Source organism: Anser brachyrhynchus, assembly GCF_964034855.1.
Source record: "Anser brachyrhynchus genome assembly, chromosome: 11".
Lineage (NCBI taxonomy): Eukaryota > Metazoa > Chordata > Aves > Anseriformes > Anatidae > Anser > Anser brachyrhynchus.
The window spans coordinates 20,628,752-20,656,595 of NC_137706.1; the positions used below are offsets into that span (position 1 = coordinate 20,628,752).

General features: G+C 45.9%; 1 protein-coding gene across 6 annotated transcripts in view; it reads left to right on the forward strand.

The window, feature by feature from the left end:
* Positions 1-27,844, forward strand: part of SMAD3 (SMAD family member 3) — a 75,532-nt gene that overhangs the window by 35,224 nt on the left and 12,464 nt on the right. For 3 of the 6 annotated variants that reach the window (XM_080551513.1, XM_080551514.1, XR_013938110.1), the window contains 4 exons: positions 18,512-18,705; positions 19,587-19,721; positions 20,419-20,493; positions 22,273-22,323. In XM_080551513.1, the coding sequence (XP_080407639.1) occupies positions 18,512-18,705; positions 19,587-19,721; positions 20,419-20,493; positions 22,273-22,323 (455 nt within the window). Of the gene's footprint in view, positions 1-8,928; positions 8,972-8,993; positions 9,480-15,716; positions 15,880-18,511; positions 18,706-19,586; positions 19,722-20,418; positions 20,494-22,272; positions 22,324-27,844 lie in introns of those variants that run through there. The other 3 variants (XM_080551516.1, XM_080551515.1, XM_080551517.1) reach the window with 3 other exon arrangements.

A 27,844-nucleotide genomic window follows, 5' to 3' on the forward strand; every position in this document is an offset into this window, starting at 1 on the left:
CTGTAACCAATTCCAGGAACACTTCAAAGCAGGCACTTCTCATTGGCCATTTGCAAAATCACCTTCTGAGACTGAGGCTCTGGAAATGCATTTATTCATAGAATATGTCTTGCATTAGTCCTCAGTTGGCCAATAAAATTATCTAAGGCATGTCTGAGGCAGCTACTAAAAAGTAACTTAAAAGGCATTACTGTTCTGGTGAAGATGATGCAATACACTTGTGCTATTATCACTCACAAAGTAAAATTAAATACATTCAAATGATTATTTTTTTTCCTAAAGGAATGTGATTAATACAGAGCTTTAAAGAAAAGTCACTGTGAGTAAAGGCTTATCCTTCTCCTTTTATTGTGCAAGAAGGCTTAGGTGAAAGGAGAGTGCCTTTACCCGCCCCGTCGCTTACTCCAGGTTTGCAGGCAGTGGAGAGGAAGTGACACACGATATTCCATGTTGGTTTTCCTCATCTCGCAGACAAGGCCTACGATTGTCAAGCCTTTACAGCAGGAAGCAAAATGCTAAATACGTTGGCTTTTATTCAGATAGGAGAGCAGAGTGGGGCTGAATACTGTCCGTAAATAAGCATGCGTAGCTGTTGCCGTGAGGTGTGTTAGTGTTGCCTGCTGGAATTGAAATAATAGGTGCTCGCAAAATAAAATATTTCGGGCCTTTTTTTTAACGCTTCATTATCTAACAGCAGTATTTTAAGATTTCAAAGCCACTTACACCCTACCTGAGCAAACCATTTAAGTGCTTCCCCAACCCAACCCCTTCCTGCAGAGCCCTCTGAGTGCAGGCTTCGATTTAAGCGCCGAGTTAAACTGCTGGAGCTGATGCACGACCTCTAGCAAACGCATAAACGTGACGCGGGCAGGGTGTTTCTGGAGCGCCAACGTGGGTAACAGGGCTTGTTTGCTGGGGACCACGCTGGGAGCTCCCCGAGCCCATCAGCGGGTGAGAACGGCGGCGATGCCGACGGAAGCAGGTGGCTGCGCTGCTCCGTGCCTGCTCGTGACAAACGGCACGCCGTCGCCTTCCAAATCTCCGGCTTAACAGCCCTCTGGAGAACGGGTAGTGGCTGTCAGAAAACAATTAGGAAGCCATTACGAAGGGAATGCTTTTGCCAGTCCTGCACCTGACGCCGCCACCGGATGCACCTTAGCTGACGAGTCAGGACCGCGCCAGCCTCAGCCGTGGTTGTGCGAGGATTCCCCGGGTGCTGGTGCGGAGCCTGGCCCTCCTCCAGCCCCTCGCCTTGTCTTCTTTCTGACCGTCTTTGCCATCGGAAGCATTCGGCCCAGGAAAATCCTTTACGCGCAGTCCCCGCGGCGCTGGTTTTTTTTGTTTTGTTTTGTTTTTTTTTTCTGTGTGAGCCAGAACTTGGCGTGTCGCTCACGGGTAAGGTGCCGTGTGTGGTGCCGCGGGGTCCCGGCGCTGGTCCCACCGCAGCCCCCCCGCTCCTCCCACGCGTGGGGAAGCTGCAGAGGTTTTGTGTGAGCGGCTGTGCGGTGTGCAGGCATACCGAGCAGCCCTCAGCGGCTTCTGGGGGCAAGCCATTTGGAGGTTTGTTTTTGTCTTCTCTGCGCCCTGCAGCCCAGGACGGAGCAGGGTCTTAGTGCCTCTCGTAGCTGTCTGCGCTGCCTTTTTTTTTTTTATTGCACCAAAGCTACTGAGCAGTAGCTGGCTGAGCAGCCGGAGCTTTTACAGCAGCGAAATTCTGCTATGTGGGAGGACGCGGCCCTTGTCGAAGTTTCAAAACCAGAGACAACCTTATCTTCCTTAAAAATAGGAGTAATAATGGAAAACAGATTAGAAAAATCCCTAAAGGAGACATGATAATTTATCAAGGGTCATCTGTAAAAGAAAACAGAAAGGGTTGGTGCGCTTTGCTTTGCTGATACGCACATTTCCCCACAGCCTCCTCTTCCTGATAACGTATATTTTTAGTTTTGTGTGCATCTCTTCCCCCTCCCATTTCTTCCCCTGCGTTTAAGTAGAAAACACTTTCCAGATTTGTCCACCTGGATTTTAGCACACGTGTTCTGAAAGTAAAATCTGATTAACTGCGGGAAGAAGAATGTGGGGGTGATGCTTTTAATTTCTTTTCCCCGTGAAGCCCTTTGACACTTCTGGCATAGAGCAACTGCTCCTGCGATAGCCGCTCCGTCCTGTTGGTCCCTTTACCTGTTGCATCCTGTTGTAAATGGAAATCCTGTTCCCTTTGGATCCGGGACTTTTTCTTTTATACTGGTTGTGTATTAGCCTCGATATTGGATTGGGGTTTAGTGGGCAGTGCCATAAAGCAATTAGTATCCTCAAAAGTGAGTGGTGTAGAGGGCTGGACTGGAATTTACTGAATACACCACCCCATGTGCAAATGAGCGGCTCTGCTCATTCCCTTCCTGAAAGGTAAGTGACCTGTCAGGTTTTGGGAACCTGTTTTTGTTTGTCTTTCTGAATATCCTTTATGGCTTAGAACTTTCCTTTACGTAGCTCTGGGCAGGCCGTAGGTCCTGAGAGAAGCCTGGCTTGTCTGAACGCTTGCGGGTGTTTCTGGCTTTTTGTTTTAGTGACTGTTACACGTAACTGCACTGAATAAAATCAAGTCTGACATCCATTCTCGTGGTGTGGAAGCTCTGCAAAGTGTTCCCAGTGTGCTTACATGTTCCCACAAGAGGGGACCTAACACACGTACTTTATATAAAAGCGCCTGGACCAACAGGGGTGATTTTGATAAGATAAAAAGCCTGAAAGGTATCTGAAGGTTTTGAGGATTTGCGTCTAATTCACCCAAATCTTGGCAAACTGCGTCTTGAAGAAGTGAATCTTCTTTCCTCGGGTGCCCACAGTGCTGCGATTTTTTTCATCCTTTACCATTCGTTCTCTTGTTTCTGCTAAACAAGTGTTTTCCCTTTAAAGCTCAAGTTTCGCAGGTGGGAAGAGGGAGTGCAGGAGGTGAGGATGCCTTCTGGCCCTTTTTGCCGGTTACTGCCCCAGAGAGAAAGGAGCCGGCGAGGGAAAGGAGCTGCCGAGGGCCCTGTGCTTGCAGGGAGCAGCAGGGCTGCCTTCGGGGGACCCGCGAGCCTGCGCCGCCGGCAGGGACCCACGCTGCAGTGAGTCAGCACATCTCGAGGCCCGGGCTTCCTGCTGCCGCAGGCCGCGGCGCTCCTGCAGGTGCCGTGTCAGAAAATGGACGGTAACACCGTTTCTTCCTTCCACACCTCCTCCCCGGGCCCCCGCTGCCCGTGCCGGAGGTGTGGGCGGCCCAGCCGTGCTCCCCCCCCCCAGGTTCGTGGCTCTCCCCGGACGGCACGAGGTATCTGGGAGAAGGAGCAGAGCCGCTGTGGGGCGAAGGCTGCAGCTTGTACAAACTGCTGCCCTACTTCTGGTACGGGTGGCCTGATTCGTACAGCAGTGCCAATGCGCATCGTGGTGTTTACAGAGCAAAGACAGGATGTGCGCCGGCCTGTCTCAGTGCATTATCTGCTCGTGTTGTATTTTTAGGCTCTTGCTTCCATGACAAAATATTCGGTGACAGTACATTTGCCTACAAGCCTTTGAAGGTCTGGTTTTGCCTCGTGTAAGAGTTCCCGTTGTCCGGGGTTCAGCAGCACCGCTACGTCCTGCGGGCCATCTCCGTCGTGTTTCTAGAAACAAACTTCTGTGTTGCTTTCAGCAAAGCCACGGGTCCCGCCTTAAAAAGGTTGAGTTTGTGGCAAGCTGACTGCTGATGGGTTCTTGGTGCCAAACAAATTGTGGCGAGCGCCCTGAAACCAATAGGATGTGTGTGTGGTGCTGTTAATTAGAATAAGCACAACAGGCTGTGGGGCAGCGGCTCGCAGGGGCTGCCCCAAAAAAGCCTGTCTCGCAAGTGAGCCTATAAGTAGCAGGGGGAAATCTACCCCGTGATCCTTCAGCAGAGCAGAACAGAGGTTGGTGCAGGTCTCGGGGCTGAAATGCGAGAAAGTCGTGCTCGGAGGAGGAGGAGGAGGAGGAGGAGGAGGACAGATGCTTCTGGTGCGAAGAGCTGGGCCAGAACTGTGGAACTTTCCACCAGCAGAGAGAGAGCTAATTCCCCCAGCTCAGCGATTCAAAGCCTGAATGCGAAACTCATCTTTTCCTTGAGTAGGTTTTTTTTTTTTTTCACGAGAGCACACAATGGATAAAAATAAAATCTTAAGAACTAATCCAGCTAAGCTTTTTCTTGCCGGCTGAGAAGAAAGAGAGACAGAAAGAACAATAAACACTTTGCTTCTCTTTTGCAATATCTGGTCAGTGGTCAGATACAAGAGGTAAAGAGGTCGTGTAAACACAGATAATTTGGAGCGGGATACGCTGCGGGGTCTGGGTGGGAGATGGAGATTTTGGCGGTGACAGAACCAGGACAAAGCAGTGTGGGCACGATGGCTTGGACTGAAGGAAGACAAATCCTCTCCTTCGGTCTCATCTATAAATCAATTACCATTTGTTCCTTATTAATAATTTAGCTGCCAAGAATGTGCTTGTTGCTTTAGAAGGGGGAAAAAACACAGACTGTCCCTGCACTGAATAGCTGGCAGCCTAACCGATGGAAGACAGCACCCAGGGGAATATCTGGAGAAAACTGTAACCATGGGCTGTATTAATTACTTTAATATTTTTGCACCATCCACTCCCTGTAAACCTTTTTCTCTGCTTGCATCATGGTGGTGGCGTGTGGCACACTCCATTTATCTGGCCTTTCCAACAACATGAGTCAGGAAGGGATCATCCTTCCATCCCATCAGGGCTGGCAGCCTTTTCCATGCCCCAGAGAAATGCTGGAAGGAGAGAGAAAAGGGGGCGAGGTGGGCAGGGAAGGAGCAGCAAAGGGGAAACTCGGGGTGGATGTCCAGAGGGTGCCAGGAGTTTGGGGCGGGGAGGGAGCTGCCGCTGCGATGAGCTCTCAGATGTGGGCTATAAAGAGTGCTGGAGTGCCTTGAGGACAGGGCTCTGGGCTGTTTGAACTTAATACTCTGTAGAAGATACCAGACAGATTAGGAGAGGAGTGTGATTGACGGGCCAGAATGATAATTTTAGCAGCTGTGTTTTTTGAGGGGTTGAAGGAACAAGGTATTAAAGTGTTGTGCCAGCGAGGAGGAAGAGACTGGATGGGATGACATAAGGACAGGCAACTCGTTTTGGTTGCAGAGAGGAAAAAGAAGGGGTAGGGTTCTTTTTTTCTGCTTCTTTTTTTTGTGTGTTTGTGTATGCAGGAAAACGTAGCAGGGCACAAACAGTGAGCTAAACAGGCAGCAGCCTGGGAGGCAACTAGGTAGAGGTAGGGTGGAGCAGTGGCTGCCGAAGGTGGGTAGGTTCCTGGGGTTAGGTTTAACATGTCAGCACAGTCTGTAACCAGGTCAAACGTCGTGATCTCTTCTGTGCTAGGCTTTACAGTAATTTGTTTTGGTTTGTTTTATGACACTTAGACCTTAAAAGGCCACCTGTGTGGCATTCCTGATAATGAGGAGAGGAATTATTTCACCATCACGTTTTACAAATCTGTCCCCAAGACAGGATCTTGGTGTGGCAGAGCCCTCAAGGGATAAAAGGATTTGCTTCTTCTCCTCAGGCTACCAATCTTAGGTGTTCCTCAGTAGGAATTTTTGCATGTTTTTTTAATCTTACGATCCCAAAGCCTGTTGCAGAGTTGAAGAAGGGATTCTTGCTGCGTCAGAAATGGGAGGGCGGCGAGAGGTGGCGGGGCTGTGCGCCTCAGCGTCGCGCAGCAGGTCAGTGCCAGGACACAGCTTCTGAGCGCTCTGTTGGGATCCATCGTGGTCCCCCAGCACGCTGTGCACCGCTCCTTTCCCTGGGAGCAGCTAGGGGAGATTTCAGGCAATCCGTCCGCGTGAACAACGGTGTCCACAGAGGTGGAGGTTGGGGAATGGATAAGGCAAGTGGAGAGGAGCTGGGCTTGCCGGTGTTTAGTGTCCCGTTGAGAGGGGGAGTTGGATCCTGTTCCATACAAAGCAGACAGTTGGTGCAGACTCTTAGTAAATAGACTTAGTGCTGTGAGGAGGAGGAGGTGTGCTTGGTCACTGCCTGTGTGTGTATTTTAGAGCAATCAAATTTGTTTCACGGAGTTGTTTTTTGAGGACGGAGTGGGTGTGTGGACCAAAGGCTTAGTCACGAGGGGAGGGGAAAGAAAACTGTCTTGACTTGTGAAATCAAATATTTGTGACTTATCCCACATTGTTTCCCTGTCTTCCTATCGCTTCTGTCCGTAGCCACTTGCTGTAGGAGCGGGCTGTGCCGTTGGGTCTGTGTGTGTCTCGTATCCCCCTTTGCACCGCCCAGGTGCCGGGAGAGGACGGCCCGCTCCCCTGCAGCCTTGCTCACGTGCTCTCCCTCACACCCGCTCATGCCTCGGACAGCCCAGTAAGTATTTAGGGAAGGTGTAGGTAGTGAGACATCTCCCAATCAACAAGACCTGGAGGGTGCTTAAAAAGGTGTGGATGATTCACTGGAAGCCCTCTGTTCTCTGAGTCACTGCTGACCCGGGGACCTAGCGCAAGTGCATTATGCCGCTGGAGAGGAGACATAAAAAGAAGGCCATAATTGCCTGTTACTTCTACGTGTCTCATCGTGTTGTTTTAGAGAAGCTGGGTGGCGTTCCTGGGTCTCCTGTCTGCATTTCATCTTGGGTAGTTATTGTGGTTTGCTTCTCAAGTTGCCCTCAAGCTTTGATTTGGAGCGAGCGGTGGTCTTCGCCCTGACCAAGAAAGTGCTGCGCGGCGTGGTGTGAGCTGCTAAGCAGCCTTTTAGTGCTGCTCTCTTCTTGGCTCTACCACAGCGATGGACGGACCAATTTGTGCACTTGCGTAGTTTTGAACACACTTCAGGATTTGAAGAACCAAAAATTGGTTCGTCTTCTGTGGATTCCCCTTTCAGGTCACGGCTGAGGCCTGGAGGCATCCCTCCAGTGGCCTAGCGAGCCTCCGGTCTTTGTCCAGCGCTGTAGCTCAGGCCAGTGCTCACAGAGGTTGCCAGACGGCGAGGTGAGGTGCAGGAAGAGAGTTCTGTGTGGTTATGGGATGGAGGGAAGGCAGGGAGAGTTTCCTCACCCCTTTTCCAGGTGCCAAAACCACACGTGGCCGCCCCGCGCGACTCCCGTGTGGCTGGCGTTAAAGGCACCGACCAAGAGGGGCCAAAAGGAAAATGAGGTAAAAAAAACTGTCTTGTTTCTGGAATGCCGCTGATGGTTTTCCAGAATTTGGCTGATAATGGCCAGCAGTATCACCGACACCCTGGACCAGCCGGCAGAGACGCCAGGCACTCGTCCCCCCTGCATGGCCGTGCCCTACCAGCATTGGACGGAGCAAAGTTGGCATGGAAATCAAAAGCAGCTCTAAAACGTACTCGGGCTTTTTCAAGTACAAACTAATATTTACCTGTGAGTCTACTTCCCTCCTTGTTCCCCTCTCCTTGGCAGGCTCTAGATCTGTTTCTGTTTTAAGCTTAGTGCTTCAGCCTTGATCCAGTGGGGTTCCCAGGATGTGAACGTTAAGTTTTCTTTTTAGTTTGGAGAGAGAGGAGGGGGAGAGGACAACAGGAGAGCTACTTGAAAACCTGTCTGTTACTTAAATGTGAGCTTGCATGCAGCTGATATTTTCAGCTGTTCTTTACAGACACCTCATGGAAAACTTCTGAAAAACATCCCATTTAGGAACCGTTCCGTCTCCCGTGGTGGTTGAATGGTGACTTGTTTTTGTGTTGTTTTTTTCTGGGCGTTCTTTAATCACTTCTTGCCTCGAGTTTTTATTACTACTGACATTTACATAAAAATAAGATAGTTGTTTATGTTGATTTGGCTGTTCTGGCCACTTGCTTTTTCCTGCTCCTTTTTATGTCGTACCAGCTGGATTTCCATGCAAGCAACAGTAACGATAAAACCTTTACAGGAAAGGTACTGTGCACGCACATGCTTCAGATCCTGTTTGGATGATAAGAATGACTTAGCGTGATACTGATACGTGCTTTATGGAGCTGTTATTCATGCCGGGCGCTGCGCTCCCACACATCCTGCATTAGTCAGAGTTAAGCACAGAAATTATACGTCCTCGCTCCCAGCCCTATCACCGGTGCAGGGCTGGTGCAGCTCAGGGCAGGGGAGGGTGAAGGGGAGAGGGAAAACATCTGCGCCTCGTGCTGCTTTCCTTCAGGCAGACAGCGAGTGCCGGAGCTGCTGGTGTCCCACCAGGAAAACGGTGTGTCCTGATGGGCTTTGGTGAGCAAGGGAATTCCTCGTGCCTTGCAGCATGGGGAAAGTACTGAGGTTTGGGTTTTTTTTTTTTCCTTTTTCGCAGCTTTTTTTTTTTTTTTAACCATAATCTGTAATTTAGGAACGTAGCGTTGGGCTTCCGTGAATAAGATGGTTATCGTGGCCGGAGGGGAGGGCTGAGGGAGCAACTCCTCCGGCTGCACAGCACCTCGGCTGTGCCCTTCAGCTGCGAGTGGCAGCCTGAAAAAAAACCCTTTCAACTGATCTGTAGATTTACTAGAAGAAAGGAAGCTTTCAGGTGGGCCACGTACACAGCTTCCTTTTTTTGATGTTAAGTCCTTCTGGTGGGGAAAAAAAAATTTCAGCTGAAGCCTTTTCCATCCCTCTGGTACAAATAACGCTCTTCTCTTATTGTATAGAAGCAGTCCCACAAAACAAACTAGCGAACCAAGAGCCTGTAACACCACCTCCTCTCCTGCCTGCCCTCCTCAGACGTGCTGTAAAAGCTGATTATGAGAGGGAGAAGTTTACAAAGTTGCTCCCCCCAAATACACACGAACCCTTGCAGGGCCCTGACTCTGCGTTCACTCGTAATTACAGACATAAGAGGCTGTAAAATATTAACTTCTGCGGGCTTTTAATGAGGCGTTCCATCTTAAATCCGCAGCGCTCCCCTAAGACATCACACTCTCGTAGGTTTACTTTGTAAGCTGGATTTCTCCTGCATTGCTGGTGAGTCACAATTAAGGAAGTCGGAGCTGTAAAATTAACGCAGCCCTCTTCCACTACCCTTTTCACCTCTCTCACAGGGCGCCGCACACCTTCTGTTAACTCCTCGTGGAAACTCGCAGCCTTGTTTTGGTAGCGGAGGTAGCTCTTTGTCATCGGGTCCGTGCGACCGGAGAGGAAAGTCTGTGAGAATGCTCTGTGTGACGAAACGAGAGGCCTGCACATGGGAAGTGATTCATCTGCAACTGATTCATTAACAGCTCGCGGGACGCCAGAGTGGGTCGGAGGCTGGGAAAGCTTGGAAAAGAGAGGTGGTTAATCGCAGGGGACAGCGGCAGAGACCGAAGGCGAAATAACCCAGACTAAAGGTTTTTTTTTTTTTTTTGCTTTCTGGTTTGTTTTGTTTGAAACAATCTGCGTTTCATTTCAAGCGACGAGCAGGCCCTCGTGGCAGAGCCGCCGGAGCACACGCAGCCCTGCTATGGGATGGATCCCAAAGGACGGCCCCGAGGTGGGCACGGGGGCGAGCGGCTGCGGGACCCCGTCCCCGTGTCTGTGCGGGGCTGTCACTTAGCGCCTGTTGTGCAAAAAACCTGCTGGAGTTGCTGCTGGAGTGGCTCCAAAGCAATGCAATGTAGAGGCAGAATTAATGACTTTAAAGTTTGACAGGCCCACGTAACTCAAGGATCCTATAGATCTGTGGGATGGGCACCTGAGCTGCTTCTGAAAATGGGAGGTGGGCACTCCGGAAAACTGCACCCTGGGTCTTGTTATCCACGCGGGGGAGGTACGAGCACAGACCTTGAAATAGCAGCTTTTCAAATTACAGGAAAAGCAGCAACGTTTTCACTATATAATAAAGAAAATAACAGCAATGAGCCTCAAGTAGCCTCAAACTATTCCAAACAAGATAATTGGAGGCTGTCGCGCAGTATTTTTAGTTATATCTGCTATAAAGTAAACACGTTCTTTGCCCGGGACCACCAAAAATGTTTCCATAAGAAATGTTGGCTTTGTCCCAACCTGATAGAATGCACAAACATTTATCTGAGCAGTCAGTTCTGACTCCTGGTATTTATATGAAGTCTCTCTTGAAGGCACTGGCGATTGTATATGTTGTGAGGGAGTGTCCAAGGCCTTAAAACTGTCATTTTTCAGCACTCTTGATGATAATCATTCTTGCTTTTGTTAGCAGCCGGTATATTTGGGGCAGCAGTTCTCGGTGTGAGACTTCTGTCTAAACACTGTGCAGTGCCTTAATTTCTTTTCTCTTTGGGCAATTAAGAAGCACATTCATCCCATGGTTCCTTTGCTCTGGTTTTACTTAGGCTATATCCACAGCTGATGCTAATTTGCAAAGTGCTCCTGGCTTCAGTGAAGCTATGAAGATTTTTTTTTTCCTTAGAGCATCAAGAAGATAGATTCTGAAGCTAGATATTAAATGTAAAGCGGTGTAATTGCCATGGAAGCTAACACAGTAACTGAGTTTTGCAGCAGCTTTTTTGTTTGGCTGTTTATTTGTTTGGCTGTTCTCTTTTTGGTGGTGGTGGGGTGTTACTAGATTGCTATCAGCTCCATGTGCTCCAGTTATTCAGTCTTTCTTGAAACATATTTGTTTTGAATACACTCTGCGTTATGGAAGGTTATCTGAATGTCTTTGGCATTTCCATCCATCCATTTTCTCCTCACGAAACTCCTCCCAACACAGAAACACGCAGAGCCGTCAGTATGCCTGGAATCTCCTCGGAGAAGGGAAGCTGCTGGTTCGGTTGGATGAGAGCGTGTTGTTGCTTTTTGGATTTCACGTTTGGAGTTAGACGCAGGGTTCTGGGAAGCAGTGACGAGCTTGTATGATAAATGGGTTTCCAAAAAGGCACGCTCCTTGGGAGAGGCTGAGCTCCTCACTGTGTCTGTCTCCTCCACCCCCGGTCCCCTCAAGGCTCGAGCTCGAATAAATTTAGATGAGTCTGACAGATTTGGGCAAATAAAGTTTGCTGAAATAAACAAAAGGACCAGGACTGCTTAGAAAAAAAAATGGATTTAAATTTAGAGGGGTTATAGAAATCATGCAAAAGGTCAAGTTTGCTCCACAGAAGATAACTGTGGCAAGGGGCTTGGATGCGATACCTTCAGAAACACTTTGGCTCTCAGATGCTGCTTGAGTCCCGTATTTGCTACCAGTTTCTGTGCAAGGTGAACTAGTAGAAGTGCACTTCTACATTCTTCCTCGCAGCATTTTGGCTGCGAGATTCCTGCCACTTGAATTCCCGTTCATCGCCTTCCCTTTAAGCATCAGGAATAGGAGCGTGTGTCTCGTCTGAGAAATGCCATCCGCCTGGCAGATCCAAGTGTCATCAGACAGGTGTAAACGGCAGAAACATCGGGATGTATATTGGGAACTTCAGAACTGGGTTCATGATTAAATAAGCCTTAATTAAGCAGTAGGATGGATTGTGGCCAGCCTAGGGCAGAGGGTGGTGAAGGGTCTCCAAATCTGCCGTCTTCTGTGGTATTGGTGATCAGGAAAAGGTGAAAAGATGTAGGGCCGTGTAATTACAAACTGGTTAAAGGTAGAAGAAAGGGCTTTGGTAGCCAGTAGCCAATATTCTGTAGCTGTGGCGTAAGCAGAAGTGGTGTAAGCAACGGAGAGATTAGGAGAAAGTACGGAGGAAAAAATAGATCATGATATTACGTGACAAAACAAGATCTACCCATAGCTTTAAAGAAATCTAAATGAAACTAAGCTGTTATTTGCATGCCAGCATGGAGTAGAAGTGGACACGTCTCGGAGCAGAGAGCTGCGGAGTACAGGACAAGCAGGAGGCGGCTTTAAGGAGCAGCAATGGACAGTTTATGGTAAACCAATAAAACGTACTTATGTCTGAATCTGAAATTAGACTCTGAAAAATATGGTCTCAAGGCACCTGCTAAAGAGCTTAGCATTACTGGAATCTTAATAAATGACTCATGCTGTCATAATCTGATCCTGACATCAACTCTCCGTGCTGTATTTCTTCAGCTTTCAAGTGGGGGCTGGGGAAGTCTGCGAAGCCTTGGTAAAGACAGAGATGTAAATAGGCAGCAAGACGCACACGGGACGTATTGGTAATTTCTGTATTGTCAGCTACTTTGCAAGCCCGGAACAAATGAGCCTAGAGTGGAAGAATTATGCAGCCTCAGAAGGAACGGGATTTGCTCTCTACCTTTAAAATCTTTACCTGGTGCTGCAGGCTGTAGGCTGGAGCAGGCTCTGCTCGGGACTCGATGGCCAGCGGACGCATGGAGCTGTGCCACCCACTGGCTGTGATCCTGTGCTTACCTGTAAGTACCCACGCAGCGGTGCGCCCGAAGGGTGCCGCAACCTTTGCACGGGTTCCCCGGGGTGCCCGTTGCTTCACCCTGCGTGCCTTCTGCTCCACTGCCTCTGCTCCTGGGAGCAGCTCGGTGCCAAGGTCACAAGCATCTGAAGGCAGCTACCGTCCACAAGGGTAGAGGAGATGTGGTTTGCTTCCACATCCAGAGGAGTGGGAAGCGTGAGCAGCCCAAATGAGAGGCCAGCACAAAACAGCGGTGGTCTTTGGTAGCCTCGAGGGGGTAACAAGTCCTTATTCCTGGTGGGGCTCTGATGCAAACTTCTGTTTTCTTTGGGAGAATCATTTAACTTCTTTGCTTTGGGGTAGTAAAAACTTATCCTTTCCACAGAAACGTGTTGCAAATTAATTAGAAGTTTGTTAATTCTTTTAATCTCCTATAAATTTACGTGCTAAGTAGAAGCATTACTAGTTTCCTCTATGGCAGTGTGATAATGTGCATTGCAAGCCTCAGCTGGGCACAGTTACTTCTATTTCTTGAGCTTGAATGACAGTATTGTTAAAACTGCACCAGAAATTGGAAAATTTAGTGATGCTGAGCAAATCGAGGGGAAAGAGATGGCAAGGGTTCAGCTTTTGAATTACAAATGTGCTGCATGGGTCATTTTTTTATTCAGTGTTTTTCATTTGGCCAGTATTCAGGGAAAGTTGTGATTTTATCCAACTTTTCAGTGAAGCCCTGTGGATATTTCAGTGCTCTGCGCACAACAGCCAGGTTCTGCTACAAGAATAAGTGCTTGCTTGCCTGGTGGAGACCAGATGCGGGGCCAGTAAGGAACTACTTATCATGTTTTGTGCTCAAGAGAAAATCACAGCCTGTGGCCATAATTCCTGGTGCATTTTAGAGCATACTGGTAACTTATTTGTCATGGTTTTAAAAAACAGCTTCTGCTCGTGGTTTTTAATAAGAACCCCATGGAAATGTGTAACTGAGACTTTGTCTTCCCGGTTGTTTTTCTCTTCTCCTTAACCCCTTTTTGCACATACTGGTGTTACTGGATACTTGAGCGCTGAGACATTTTGCTCTCTTGGAAGATTAATGACGGTGATGGAAAACTGATGGGTTTTGCAAGCAGGAGTGAATATGTGTGCGCGGAAGGGGAGGGAAAGCAGTGGAACGGATCTCTGATCTAGCAGAGTACTTCTGAAGATTTCAGCCTTGACAGAAATAACCTCCAGTATCTTATTGCTTACATCACTTTGCATGATTTGTGCTACTGCATTCCACTGCTTTTAGCTTTACTTTTAAAGGAGAATGAGTACAAGGAAGAGTTTTATTCCCTCTCTGGAGGGAAGATATCTGCAAAATGCCCAATGAGGAAAACAAGTATTGTGTTGGGTTTTTTTTCTTTTCTGATTCAGGATCTTACAAATTAAATCAGGGTTTAAAAAAAGAAAAAAGAAAAGAAAAAAGAAACACTGTAATCAGGCCTAGAAATCAAATTCCTGTTATGCAATGTAATGTTCTCCTATTTACTCCTCACTCTTTTTCAAACAGTTACAGAGGATTGTGTAAAAAAAAAAATAATACTTCAGTGTTTTTGTCATTCTTTTTTTCTTCCCTTCTCTGTTTTTGCTATTAAGAGTCGCTGTTGCCCTTTGTTCTTTCAGCAGCAGTAGTCTGGACAGTTTGGGGTAGCAGTTCCACGTGTTAAACTTCCCTGGCAAATGTACCAGCATGTACGGATGGATCAATCCTAAAGGTGTTCCGCCCGAGGGGCTTCTTGTTTGCTTCTCATGGCTACTGCAACGTTGTCCCGACCATGCCTTGTGCTGTTGTGCAAGCAACTAAATTACCTGACTGCATTCCTGGAGCCTTGGTCTCTTTCCTTACTCATTATTTTTCATCTCTGGCTGTAACTGGCCTGGCTGTGGAGTAACCTCTCCCCTGGATGCTTCTTGGTCCTGTGTGAACACACTGTGTTGAGTGAGCGGCCGGGTCTGGTGGGAACGAGGTGATCTTTAAGGTCCCCGCCAACCCAAGCCATTCTGTGATTCTCCAGCATTGTAGCCCTCAAGCCTTTGGCTAACTCGCTCCTGCACTCGCAGGCGGTGATAACTACAGGCTTGTAGATCACAATATTTTCTCCCTCTTACCCTGCAAGCTCAGGATATGTGCTAGTTAAGAAGGTGGCAGTGAGAGTCTGCATCACCCACTGGGGTCTGAACATCGGGGCTGTGAAGGGAAGAGTTCTTCCCAGCCTCTGCTATTTAATCCCACGGTGCAGCATGGAGACACGAATGTGTTCAGGTGCATTTGACTGGGAAGAGAGAGACATACTGTCCCACCAAAATAAGTGGTGCTGCTTTAGAGAACCCTCCAGCACTGAATTTTTGGGCAGAGAAGCTTTGTTATTTTTAGAAGAAATCCTGTTAGGTATGTTATAAACTTTATACATCACAAGGTAGTATGGAATAATAAATATATCAAGCCAATTGTACATGTTCAACACAGGCTGGTTAAAAGAAAGGTAAGAGGAAGGAACAGTTCTGTAACCTGACAGAAATTTTGGCAATTAGATTCTGTAAATGTTAATGAAGCCTGGATGTGCCGAGCTGTCAGGTGGTTTTGGGAGTACTCCGATTCAGGATCAGACTGTGCTTCAGAACGTGACTGTGACAGGCTCAAGGCTGCGTGTTGTATGGAGCTTTTTATTATCTGATTGTTCTGCACGTGGATGTGAGAGACAGCCACGTGTGTGGGTCGTCCCTGAGGGCTGCGGGCTTGAGAAGCAGTCAAATGCATCCTGAGCTTTGGTGCGCGTTAACAAAAGCATACACGAGCTCATCTCACACGGGCTTTGGGCGTTCATCACGTTCCTCCAGGAACTGCTGCAGCCAGGGAAGGCCTTGGGCAGGAGGAAGGCCTCTCAGGCAGTGCCAGGCCCATTCCTAGCTCAGCTGCCCCTGAGACTGCAGCCTAAATCATTTCTAAGTGGGATGACTCAGGTGCTCGAGCCAGTTCTTGTGCTCCCATGGAGGGTTTGCACCCAGGAATGAGCATTCAGCTAGCTAATAAAGACGTGACAATTGATTGTGGTAATTAGAGTGCTGTCTAATTACCTCGGGCAAAAGGCTGCCTTTAGTAGAGCAGTGTTTGCCTATCTAATCTTGTGTCCCATCTCAGCCACAAAATCGTTTGGAAAAAATACTCCTCCAGGGTTGAGGCAGGACAACAGAAGGAGATAAAGCTGCCCTGTCGCTCAGCCATGTCCTTCCCAAGAAGATGTTGTTTTGTCCCAAGTCTCTTAACAGAGAGCCTGAGGAGAGGTTTCACAATCATAAGAATGTAATTAGCCTCCAGGGCTTTGGGGGAATGTCATTTCTTTTACCTTATCTTCCTATTGGGGGGAGAGGGGAGAAGGGGGAGGTTGTTGTGTTTGAAAATAAAACATATGGCTCTGTCATTTTAAAAGTCCTTTTAGATAAGATCGTGAAGAAGTCCATCTCTTCTGCCTTACGGACAGCATTCACACTGTGAGCAGTGGCAGACAGCAAGCCCAACATGTTCTCCGCAGCGTGCAGTCTCTGCTGACGGCAGTGAGTAGCTGTGATACCAACAATGGAGAGCTATTTTAGGCTGGTTTTGGTTAGATAGCCACTGTGGAGCTAATCAGGATTTGGGGGCTGCACAGACAACAGTGGTTTGGTGTCTCCAGCTGCTGTCTCCTGCAAGATCTTTGTCATCAGAACTGCTCCGTTAACCTAGCTGGGCAGCAAGGGCCCAGTACTGCATCCTGGGGCAAAACGCTGCAAGTTCAGTCCCTGTAGCAGCCGTGATGTCTAGGTTTGCCATATTGCTGCATGTCTCCCTCCTGGCGTGTTTGTTTTAGGTACAACTTGCATCCCAGCAGCATGGTGAGTTCAGAGGACCCGTGAAGAAGCATCGAGGCATGATGCCATCTTCATGGGGTTTTGGTAACTGCTTGGAAAGTGCGTGGAGATGTCCGTGTGTTCTTGCATGGCTTCCAGAGAGTGAGTCAGGCGTGTAGATGTACTGGCTCGTCTCCTGTAAGACCTGATAGCTTTTGCCGAGAACCCTGGAGCAATGGGAAGAAGTATGCGTTGCCTCCCAGCTGACTGGGAAGTTTGCTGTAGGTGGGAAGAGATTCTTCTCTCCTGGGAAATGCAGGGAGCGAGACGTCCTTGCCAGTAATCTCAGTAAGTCGTGCACTCTCTGTTAGGCCCTCCCTGTGCTTCTGGGATGTCCATCTGTAATGTGCTGCCAACGGTGACTGGCAACAGTAAGAAGCCTTGCCATGGTCATGCCTCCTGTGGGACACTTGGAATAATCTCTCCAAGTCTTCTCTTTTCTCTTTTACCCTCTCCAAGAGGCAAGGTGTCCTTCCAAGTGGACAAAGATGGTTGAAAGAGGTACAGAAAAAAGTCTTGGTTTGGTTCTTGCTTCAGCTCTCTGGCCTAATCTCTTTTTCTTTAAATTTAGAGAAGATTTTCACTCTTTCAATGTGTGTGTGTGTATATTTTATAATATATATATTGAATTTTTTTCACTTCAGCAGGAATAAGGCTTGCGTAGGTCAAGTGTTGCCCTCCCTGAAATCAATACCAGGATCCCCACTTCCACACAAGATCAGTTCTAGACATTGCTGCCATCCTTTTGAGTCTCACCTGGAAAGCTTGTTTTCTGCTTTATCCTTCTCAGAAGGAGCTTGGAAAATAAACCAGATCCTCAGCAGGTTGGTTGCCCTGCCACAGAGCAGTCTGGAGAGTGGCATCCACCAGAGCTCTGGTTTCACGTGTAAAGAATGCATGGACCACACATAACAGAGGCACAAAATAAATAAATTCATGTGTGTTATAAATAGTAGCTGTGGACGTTGTGCGTGTTTCAGCGCTGTGATATACTTGGAGGTCCTGGATGTTTTGAAACCTGTACCCCCAGGTCCCTCGGTGATGGTGTAGGCTCCTTGTATCTGATACATGTCCAGCTGTGTGATGTGCTTCCCTGTCCCCCTACACCAGGTGTAGCTTGACTCGGGTGTGCTTTGCCTTCCCCGTTGCTGTAGCAGTGTGTACAAAAGGTGTGCGTGTTACCAGGCTCTGCCAGAGAAGCTTTTGGGAAACATCTTCTAGGGCAGCCAAGACTAGCACAACCACTGTTTGAATAATTGTTTGTGTGTTTTGGTTTGGGTTTGTTTTGCTTTTCTAGATTGGCAGCCAACACAAAGAACCAAGGGAAATAATTCCGAGAAAAATTTAAATTTTCTTTTTTTCTTTCCTTGACCAAAAAAAAAATCACTTCACCAAAACCCTGAAGTGTTTTGTTTCAATCATTAAGGAAAGCAAGGGAAGTGAAGGGTTAGACTTCAAAGAAGCTGCCTGGGGGCAATTCAGTGGCTTAGGGAGTGGAGCCCTCATTCAGGATGGAGGAGACCCTGCTCCAACTCTTTCCTCTCCTGGGGAGGATTTGAAGACGCTTGTCTTGCTTCCCAGGAAGGCCTGTTAGGAACAGGCAATTCTGGGATGAGGACAGGATTAGGTGAAAAATGAGTTGGAGGAGACACGGGCTAAATGTAAAAACAAAAGCAAGCAATGCTGAAAAAAACTTTATTTGCTTTCAAGCTGCAATTTGGAAAATGAAAGTGGAAGCCTTGCTTGTTTGTAATGTTTGTGAACACCATTTAAAGAAAAGGTACTTTTATGATTTGTGGATAATTGTGTCGCAATTGAAATTCCTGTCTGTCTGTATTCTAAAAGTCCGGTTTCATGAGCACCTATTTTAAGTCTTGAAGCCTTTAAATGCACAGCACAAAATGTTGAGATCTGTGCAAACGGCCTCTTTGCTAGGACACGCACAAAGGCTTCGAGAGTACCACTGAATTCGTGTATTCTGACTTAGGGTAGCTTTTTTCAGTGCCACTTTTCAGAAAGTTAATAACTCTGGAGCGAGGCTGTTACACAATAGATGTGTTTGCCATTTTCAGAGACACGCTGCCTGGCTTTAAGGCCAGGAGCAGAAGGCCTCCGTGCAGCCTTGGCCGGTTTTGAGGCCTAGCGCCTTCGGGGACGGTGTCGGGACACGGAGTTGGCTGGGCAGCCCCCAGTCTTCACGTTCATCTCCCTGGCATAGGGTTTGCTGGGGCGTATGTGGTCACTGTGAGGTTTATTAATGCCGGCCTACATCGCCATCAACTTTCTGTTCTGCTTGCAGATCGTTAGATGGCCGGCTGCAGGTATCTCACCGGAAAGGCCTTCCGCATGTGATCTACTGCCGGCTGTGGCGGTGGCCAGACCTTCATAGCCACCATGAGCTGCGGGCCATGGAGATGTGCGAGTACGCCTTTAACATGAAGAAGGATGAAGTCTGCGTGAATCCTTACCATTACCAAAGAGTGGAAACCCCAGGTACTGCTGCCCCTGTGTGTGGAAACCTCAGCTTCTCGGTAGCAGCATAAGGGATTTATAAGTGCATTTCTAAATTGAATAAAGCAGCAGGCGTAGGTTTTTAAAACCTAAGTGTATCTATTATTGATGATAATCTCTTACTGTATGCAGCAGAATAATTTATGAATCTGCACTCGAGGGGAAAATATCATTTAAAATCAATAAAAACCAAGTCGAGCAGGTTGTGTAGTTGCCAGCTTCCTAATGTGTCATTGTGTGCCCAAAACCAGCTCACACATAGGAGGTACAGGTACAAACTACGGCAGTGTTTTGCATCCCTAGCCGTTGGTATTGTTGGTTTTAAATTAAGGATAAAACCTTACTGTTAAGTTGAAGTAGATCTAAGAATAGCTTCCAACACATCTGAACTTCCTGTTCTGAACTCTCCTCCTGCCTCTGAAAGAGACTTTCATCTGGAACTGCAGATAGTTTTGCTGCATGTCAGTACAAATCTGCAGAACCAGTCTGGATGCTTATGCTAATCCTACCTTGCTGTTTCATTTTACATGAAATTTCTTCATTTTGAATCATGTGATATAACTTCCTTCAAATGGTTTTTCAAGAAGACCTGTTCCTTTGCCTTGCAAGGGGCAGACAGACTAGGTGTGTTCAGCTAAGCACATATCCCATCCCCAGCTGAGATATGTTAAGAATAGCATCTTTAACTGCTGCTGTTATTTCAGAAGCAAGTATCAAATTGTGTCCCTTAATTAGCGACTTCAGTGTTGCATGTGTTTAAGGGTGTTACTCCAAACTGGTTTCTCTTCATTTTCTAGGGTTTCAGTCATTTTATTTTAAAGCTGCTAATGTTCTCTCTATTTTTTTCCTTTCCATTTGTGCAGTGTTACCTCCAGTGCTGGTGCCTCGGCACACGGAGATCCCAGCTGAGTTCCCGCCGTTAGACGATTACAGTCACTCTATTCCAGAGAACACTAACTTCCCAGCAGGTATCGAGCCACAGAGCAACTACATTCCAGGTACCGTATATCTTCCATCCAGCGAGCGGAGGGAAAAGGGTCATATTGCACAGTGAATCGTGTTAATGTATGCTAAGCTGGATGAGTAGAAAGTCTTTGTTTCTATCATTGCTATGAAGCTAAGAAGCGGGAACCTATATGAAAGCAGATGAAAGCTGTAAATGTAGACACACGGGAGTGCTGTTTATAGTTCTGTTTTCTTTAAACTCACCTCTTTCCTTTGGTAGTACGCAGTCAGTTTATTGTGGAATCTAAAGCTGAATGTTCCCTTAACAAGTTTAGATTTGAATGAAATTCAGCCATTCTAATTTGAGTAAAACTCAGTAAATTTCTGATGGAATTGAGCTCTTCTATTTATGCATCTTTTTTTAAAAGCAATTTACACCTTATTTGCATGGGCAAACTATGCAGCTGCACACCAGGAGAGGAAAAATATCTGGACAGAAAACTGTCGACACGGCTTAAAGTTTTATGGGACTGAAAATCCTGATTTTGTTTTTTCCATTCTTTGTTATTCGCAAGCATACCATGCCTATTACCCTGATTGTGCCAGCTCCTACCCTCAGAAGCTTGAGGAAGAAAAATAATTTAAAAAAAAAATTACTTTGCTGTGAATGACAAAGTAAACATATTTGGTGTCTAAAATCCAGACTTTTCATCCAGTTGTAATGACAGTATGATCATTTTATGATTCTAGAGACACCCCCTCCAGGCTATTTGAGTGAGGATGGAGAAACTAGTGACCACCAGATGAACCCCAGCATGGATGCAGGTAAGTCGTCTTTTGCCATTAGTAGCTTTCTAGGTCATACCAGAGACTTCTAAAGCTTTTCTTTTGAAGCACTGAAAATCAGATGGCGGTGAGAGTTATTTTATCCCTGTAGGAGTGCAAATGTAGCCTGACATCTCATGTAAAGCACAGGACAGTATGTTTTAGAGCTGCTGGTGAGTCTGAAACAGTGGAGACACACCTAACAATGATAGTTTGCATTGTGCTGCATTCATGCATCTGTATGCACATGAAAATTGTGCAAGTAGCTGGCACCTTCTGAAAAGGCATTTTTCTCATTACTTGGCTGTTTACTCTACATGCTGAAATGTCCAGTTAAGTATATGTGAAATGACCGCTAGCAGATTTGTTTTTAAATGGGTTTATCATTTTGTGAGTATATCCCAAAGAATGTTGAAGTGTGGGTTCTCTCGCATTGCCAAGAAAACATGAGGCATTAAACAAGATTTAGACTGAGCAGCCTTAGACTTCATGATAACCTATATCAGCACGTTAAAATTAAATATGTGGGTCTTATCTTTCTGTGGGTAACTGTTTAAGGCATCCTGTTGATTTGAGTTGTGTTAGTGCTTGTGAGTAAGAACTACTGAATTAGACACTTAATTCCGAAAACTTTTGCTTGAAAAACAAAAACACGTCTTTGGTTAGAAGGGCTGATGCTTTACAAGAGGGATATGCAAATATGTGGCACTTGCATAAAGATAGACATGCAGAACCTAATTAATGCAAATACTGCACGCAAATACCCTGGTTTCTCTGTATGTCTTCAGCCGTAGAGCATACGTGGGATTCTAAAAGAGGGATGACTTGCAGTCTCTCACCAGTTATACAGATGGCGGAAGGGAGTGTGGGTTTGTTTGTCTACATCAAACATAAGCCTATTGACACAATACGTTTCAGCACATACAATTACTGGTAATGTGGTTGACATTTGGAATGTATGTATGGCTTTTTGGGAAAGTGGACTGAAAGAGGATTGGCCTGGAAGATGCTATAAATACCTAGTTTGTGTTCAAATGCTATATCCCTTCCTTCAGATGTTAGGGATTTCCCTCTTTACAGAAAAACAAATGTTAAAGAAACCAGCTGAAGTCAGTGTGAGAGGAAAGAAAGGGTGGGATGTACCACCTGCCTGCATCCATGTGGCATCCAGAGGCTATGGAACTGGCTCTGGACATCAAAGTGCAGATATCAAAGTACATGCACTAAATTTGTGGGCAAAATTGTAATGACTGGGGATAAAATTCTGATAATTGTTTGGTCAGATCTGTATAGCTTGATCCAATACTCCGTTGTCCCAACACCAGTAAGATTCATTCATATATTGAGTGATATTTTTTCCACTGTTAAGAGTGAGTATATTTTCTGCCTAGCGATGTACAATAAAGTTCTTTAATGCACAGCTAGCTGGGCTTGAGTGTAGCTGTGATGATAGTGCCTGGAGTTTCGATAACTGCATGTGAAAATAAAAGAGACAACTGCATGTGCATTTTTGAAAATTAATGGGTAGAGTTTAAGCGAATTAAACTGTCTGAGGGTGTTTAGCAGTACTGCAGATGTCGCAAGTTGATATCGTAAGTAATAGCATTCAGAAGCTCATGTAAATAGTAATCAACATCAGAGAAGTTGCTAGTGTCACAAAACGAGACTTAGCTAAGAAGTGGGATTTCCCTCTCAACAAGCCTGGGCAGCACAGATTTTGTGTAAGTGTTTTTCCTTGTGCAGATGCCATAGCAATAATTATAATGTCTTGATTTTCAGGTTCTCCGAACTTATCACCAAATCCGATGTCTCCTGCACACAATAATCTGGGTAAGCATGTGATCTTGAGCACTGTGTGTAATTACAGTCAAGATAGTGACATTTTAATAATGACGTTATTTCTTGATGTTGTGCATGTTTGATGAGGTTGCGAGCACTGTTGATAGTCCTTTCTGCTAATCCTCTTTACCGTGATAACTGTGGTTCATAGTAACTATGTGAAATAAGAAATTTGAGCTTACATCACAAAGTTGAATTGAGGAAGAAAAAAAAAAGAAGAAATATTAGCAGATAAATACCAGAAAGAATGAGTGAAGGACTGCAGGACAAATACATTTGTTTGATTATATGAGTTTGCAAGGAATGATACCTGACTGTTTTGCTGATGGCTTTATGTTCTTGCTCTTTTTTTTAAGGGGACAGTTGGAGGTTAAATTCTGTCTCCTGGAAAGTTACTTTAAAAATTTTTGGTGCTTATTGGTCTCTTTTATCATGTACCAGCATGCCTTATAACTTCTTATGTTTGTAACTTGGTGTTACATCCATTACAGGGCATATGCTGCTATCCATGTACTGTGGACAGGGGGGTGAAGTTCAGAGCACCAGATTTGCCTGCATTGCTTCGTCAGCTCAGGCAATTGTTCTTGTAGTTATTGTAGTATGAAATTGGGCACGGACAGAGCAGAGCTAAGTGGAGGAGGCTGGTTGGTTGGTGCATGGTTGGAGAGCCCAAATAAACAGCGAGAGAGCAAGAATGCTAGCATGTGGAGAGAGACAGAAGTCAGAGGCATGAGCATCAGAGGTGTTAGTGGGGTCTTAAGCTTTCAAGAGCCTGGAACAGTGTTGTAGGTGAGATACGCAGACCTTGGATGCCCTGTGGGATTTTTGTGGTTGACCGGACAGTTGGTTTTCTTCAGGAGAGCTCAAGGTACACCACGATCTTGCGTTCTCTTCAGAAGCAGAAATAGCTGTTGAACAGGGCCTTTGCCTTTGAGATACTGCTAGAGGTCTTGTGGTTCTCCCCGAACCTCTCTTTATCTTCCCAAATGGTTTTGCTCCTCATTTTCATACCTACAGGCATGGAAGGTCTGATCTTCATTAGCTTGAGCTCTCACCTTATTTAAAATTGCTCTCAACAGTCTCTCCTAAAAATACTCACAGCTCGGGCTAGCTGCAGGATCAGTTCTCTACATGTTCATTAAGCCAGCAGACACAGGCCACTTGAGATTACTCTTGAATAACCATAGCCATAAAGTTTACATATGCTTTTAATCCTGGCAGAGGGTACTTTGACACCGCTCCAAAATTTGTCAGTCATTGGCTGACTTGTGGATATCTTGGGGCTGTTGAAGGGGATTTATTTTCTCTCTTCTTCTTCTCTTTTTTTTTTTTCCCCCAAATTCTTTTTTTAAAGCAAGGAATATGTTGCTACGGTGCCACTAAATTTGTTACTCATTTTAACTGTTAAAGGCTCAGAGAAGAATACGTAGCTGGCTCTTTTTCCTTCTTTTTTTTTTCCTCCTGTCTGAATCCATTATGCTCAAGTATGCTGCCTAGGAGTTGATGAGAATTTCTAGCATTTTTTTGTCAACCTAAAAATAAAAAGCCAATTATGTGTAACAAAACCAACCTGGCAAGCTGACTGTGGCATCTGCCTTACATAAGGAAAAAAGGAGTTTCTAGGAAAGAGGCCCCAACGCATATCCTTTCTAACCAGGACACTGCTTATTAACACATGCTGCTCGGCTGATGGGCCTGAAGGATGTCTAATGTGCAGTCTGGTGACAAAAAAGTAAATAGGAGGAGGTGAAGCTGGTTAACCGCAAGGAATCTCTTTGTAGTCTAGGGAGCAGACATCAGAAAAACATTTCAACTTACTGACATATTAAAAGATATCTTTAAGTTTTGCAAACCAAATATTTATTGCTCTTAGGCAAGATCTCCCACAAATTAAGAACCCCTTGTCTCTTTTTTAAAATCGTATGGTAAATTTTTGCACGCGAGGAAGCTACAAAATAATAAATGGAATGGCACATCCCTGAGCAACTCTTAACAGCTGTCAGTGAAAATTTGTCATCATCCGTGTCTTGTAGATGGCAAATCTAAAGGAAGGAGTTGCTTAGAGTGGTGCAGGTGAAAGCACAAGCAGCCCACGGTCCGTCAGCCTGCCAGTCTCTGCAGGCCACAAAGCACGCTCTGTAAGAGCCGAACTTTTTCTCAGCCTTGCTGAGTCTCTCCCCGGTTAGACAGAAGTTAGCTGGTGCCTCACGGCCTGCAGTGCTGCTGCTTTTGCTGTGCCACACAGCTCTGTGGATGAGCAGAGCCTAGGGCGTTACTTTAATCTGCAGACGTTTAACCAGGATTTCTCTGTATGTTTGTTAAGAAATTTAAATAGAAATTTAAAAACACAATGGCGTGCAGTGAGGGAAACTCAGCAAGCTCCCAGCAGCAGAATGTGAAGTATTTTTGCAGTTTCACCGTTAAGAAAATAATGTCACGGTATTGCAACTGGCCGCTTATTTGAACAGAACTGCCTGAAGCTTTTAAGACAGTTTACTTTGCCTAAGCTGAACTTTGGACTTCCATCCCGTGGCTGTGTTCCAGAGAATTACGAAGACAATAAACTAGCATGAGGCAAACTGACTAGAACAATAGAAGCGAGGTTTGTTTGAGCTGCAATGCATTTCAGTATAAAGCTGTAACTCTGTAATATGGGACTGAAGGAACTTAGGGACTTTCAGTTCCCCTTTTCATCCACGGGCACAAAAAGTGTTGCAAGTAACATTTGGGGATTTTTTTTTTTCTCCTTTCAGCTTGTGCATTTGCTCTGGAAGCGTTGGGTCCACACTTTCAGTAGTCAAACAAAAGATTTAAATGGAAGTTGTACATATCCAATGATCTCCTCTGTGTTACTGAAATTTGAATTGGAAAAAATACAGCAAACCAAACTGAAAGCAGAGCTGCCAGCATTATGTGGACATTGGGAATGAAGTCAGGGAGTTTACGCTGGCCGAGGGCCAGGCCTGAGGTTGCATGCGTATTATTTTGGAGTGAGGCAGTCCCTTGGTGTACAGGAAATCCATTGTCAGGGTTTGCTCCGCAAAAGACTTGACGCAAAAGCTGTAAGTGAAACAAGCACATACCCTATGGACAAATCCATCAGGAACGTAAGCCTCTGTGACTCTCTGTGTTGAAACACTAATTCCCAAAGCAGGGAAAAGACAGCCCTCCTCCTCAAAGCACAGAGGGGAAGTGTGCACGCGTATTTCTCTCTTAACCTCTGCGGGAGTCAGAACTAATGTGGCTGCAAGTAATGCACTGGGATAACATAAATCAGTAACTTCTGATATACGTTGTGTATCAAAAACATTAACTGAAACTGAGATAACCACTACTCTTATAGTTAGAGCACATTGTAGAGTATGCAAAGCACCCAGCAAGTTTTTAACTCTGAATCTGAACAGTCCTTTGACCTTACAGAGAAGATGCAATGTGGGTAGCATGACAACAGGCAGTGGACATTTATGAAAGCAAAGCTGTAGCAAGACAAAGTTAAAAATGTATGGAGATGATTCAGGCAGGATCTACGTGATTTTAATGCAGCTCACCCATTCAATGACAGCTCACGCTAAAGCCCCAGACCACAAATCACAGGAGAATGCAGCACCATTAAAAGTGTGGTTGCATTTTTTGAGAGATGAATTTTTCTTTAAAATAGGATTGGTTTTGGTTTGTGTCTGTCCTCAAATTGCAAATAAGCTTGAAATAAAATTTCTGTACATCCCTCGATGGGGTATCCCCACTTCTGAAACCACAGAGAGCAATATAGGCCTCATTTTTATAACTTGTAGTTACAATGCTGCAGGCTGCAACTGCCGACTGATTAAATGAGGCTGGCAGTGGAAAAATAGACCTGGTGTGGCAGTTTCCAATGGGACAACCAAGATGTAATACGAGAGAAAAAGGCATCATCTGTGCATGTCAGGAGAGGGACTTGCTTTAAGCTGTCAAAATAGTTTACAACGTGAAGAAACAGCAGGTATGCTTCACAGATTTCTTACGCTGGTGTAACTACTCCTGTTCTGCTGAGCTGCCTTCTGCTAGCTTTTGCTCGGGGCAGTACATCCTTTTCCTTTAGGGGAAGATAAACTTTTTCTTTTGTGGGTGTAATTTGTGGAGAAGAACAAAAACATTGGGCTTTGCTTATGACAGAACGTTTTTCTTTCAAGTGATATAGCTAAGGAAAGATAGAGACTGTAAAAGAAGCTGGGGATGGGTAAAGGCTCCAAAATTCACAGATTTGCAGATCTGCTAAGGATTGATGGAGTTCCCCAGATACACTTCTATTCAATTCCTTATTTACTGTCAGCAGAGCTTGTAACAAAGCAGAAATGAAAGCATTTCTCTGGGTTTTAGCTGCTTTGGGAACTCAGGTGTCACAGCAATGGAGAGGAAACCATCGTGCCTTCTGGCTGAAGCCAGGCTGCTGCAGCCTGTTACCGACGCTTACAGAGCAAAGCAGGTACCAGATGAAAAACGACTCTCAGACCCCTGCAGAGACGCTCTTAGGGTGAGAGGAGGCTGGGAAGGAGCTGATCTCTTAAGCCCAGATTCACCTAAGCCTTTCCAGAGCAACAGATGGGGAAGCCTAGGGAAAAGGCTGCGTTTTGCTCGGTGGTGTTACCCCTTGGCCAGATGGGAAGCTGCTCTGTTCTCCGGTCAAGCACCTGGTGAACGGGGATGAAGTGATAAATCGGGGGTGGGGAGGAGGGAATGAAGGGAATTTTTCTCTGGCTTTTATTTCTTGCATTGAATGTGGGAAATAGAGCGCCTATCAATTAGCTTAGTCTGCTTTCCACTTTCTCTGCTCAGCAGATTCGTGGCTTACAGTACGACTGGACACCATCGAGTGCAGCATTTCCAAGAATATTTGGCTTGGGCCTTCCTCTGCTGAAGTTACTAGCAAAATTCTCAGTGAGCAGTTAAACAAATCATCCAAAGCCATTTGAATGCCCCACCTTTCACGCGTTTGTCGTCTTCCTGAGACTGCCTCGGTCTGTTCACAAAACTAATTTCACTTGGTCCACAGGCTGAGTCACACTAGCCCCAGTACAAGACAGTGGTCGTCATCTATTGGGGAAATGGATTTTCTTTTGAAAACTTGGCATCAAGCAGACTGGAAGAAAGGATCTAATTTTTAAATTACTTTGATGGCATTATTATAGACAGTTTGGTCTGTACTGCAGACAACTCTATTGGTTTCAGCAGTGCTGGAGAGATCGTAACAGAGTCAGTAAGAACAAAAGTCGGACTGCCTTATTTGCTGGCTACTTTGGTGTAAGTGCACAGAATTAGGATTAGGGGTTCTGTGTCATTGAAAGCAGATTTGTGGTCTGCTCTTTCTAGGGTTTTCTGTTTCTTCCTTTTCTCTCTCTCTCTTTTTTTTCTTTTTTTTTTTTAGGGTGCTGGCATCCCCGAAGTGGTCCTACATTTCATCGAAAAGCTAGTTTTCTATTTAAGATTTTCTCCAAGCATGAGGCTAGCTTAGTGACACCCCACTTACCAAGTGACT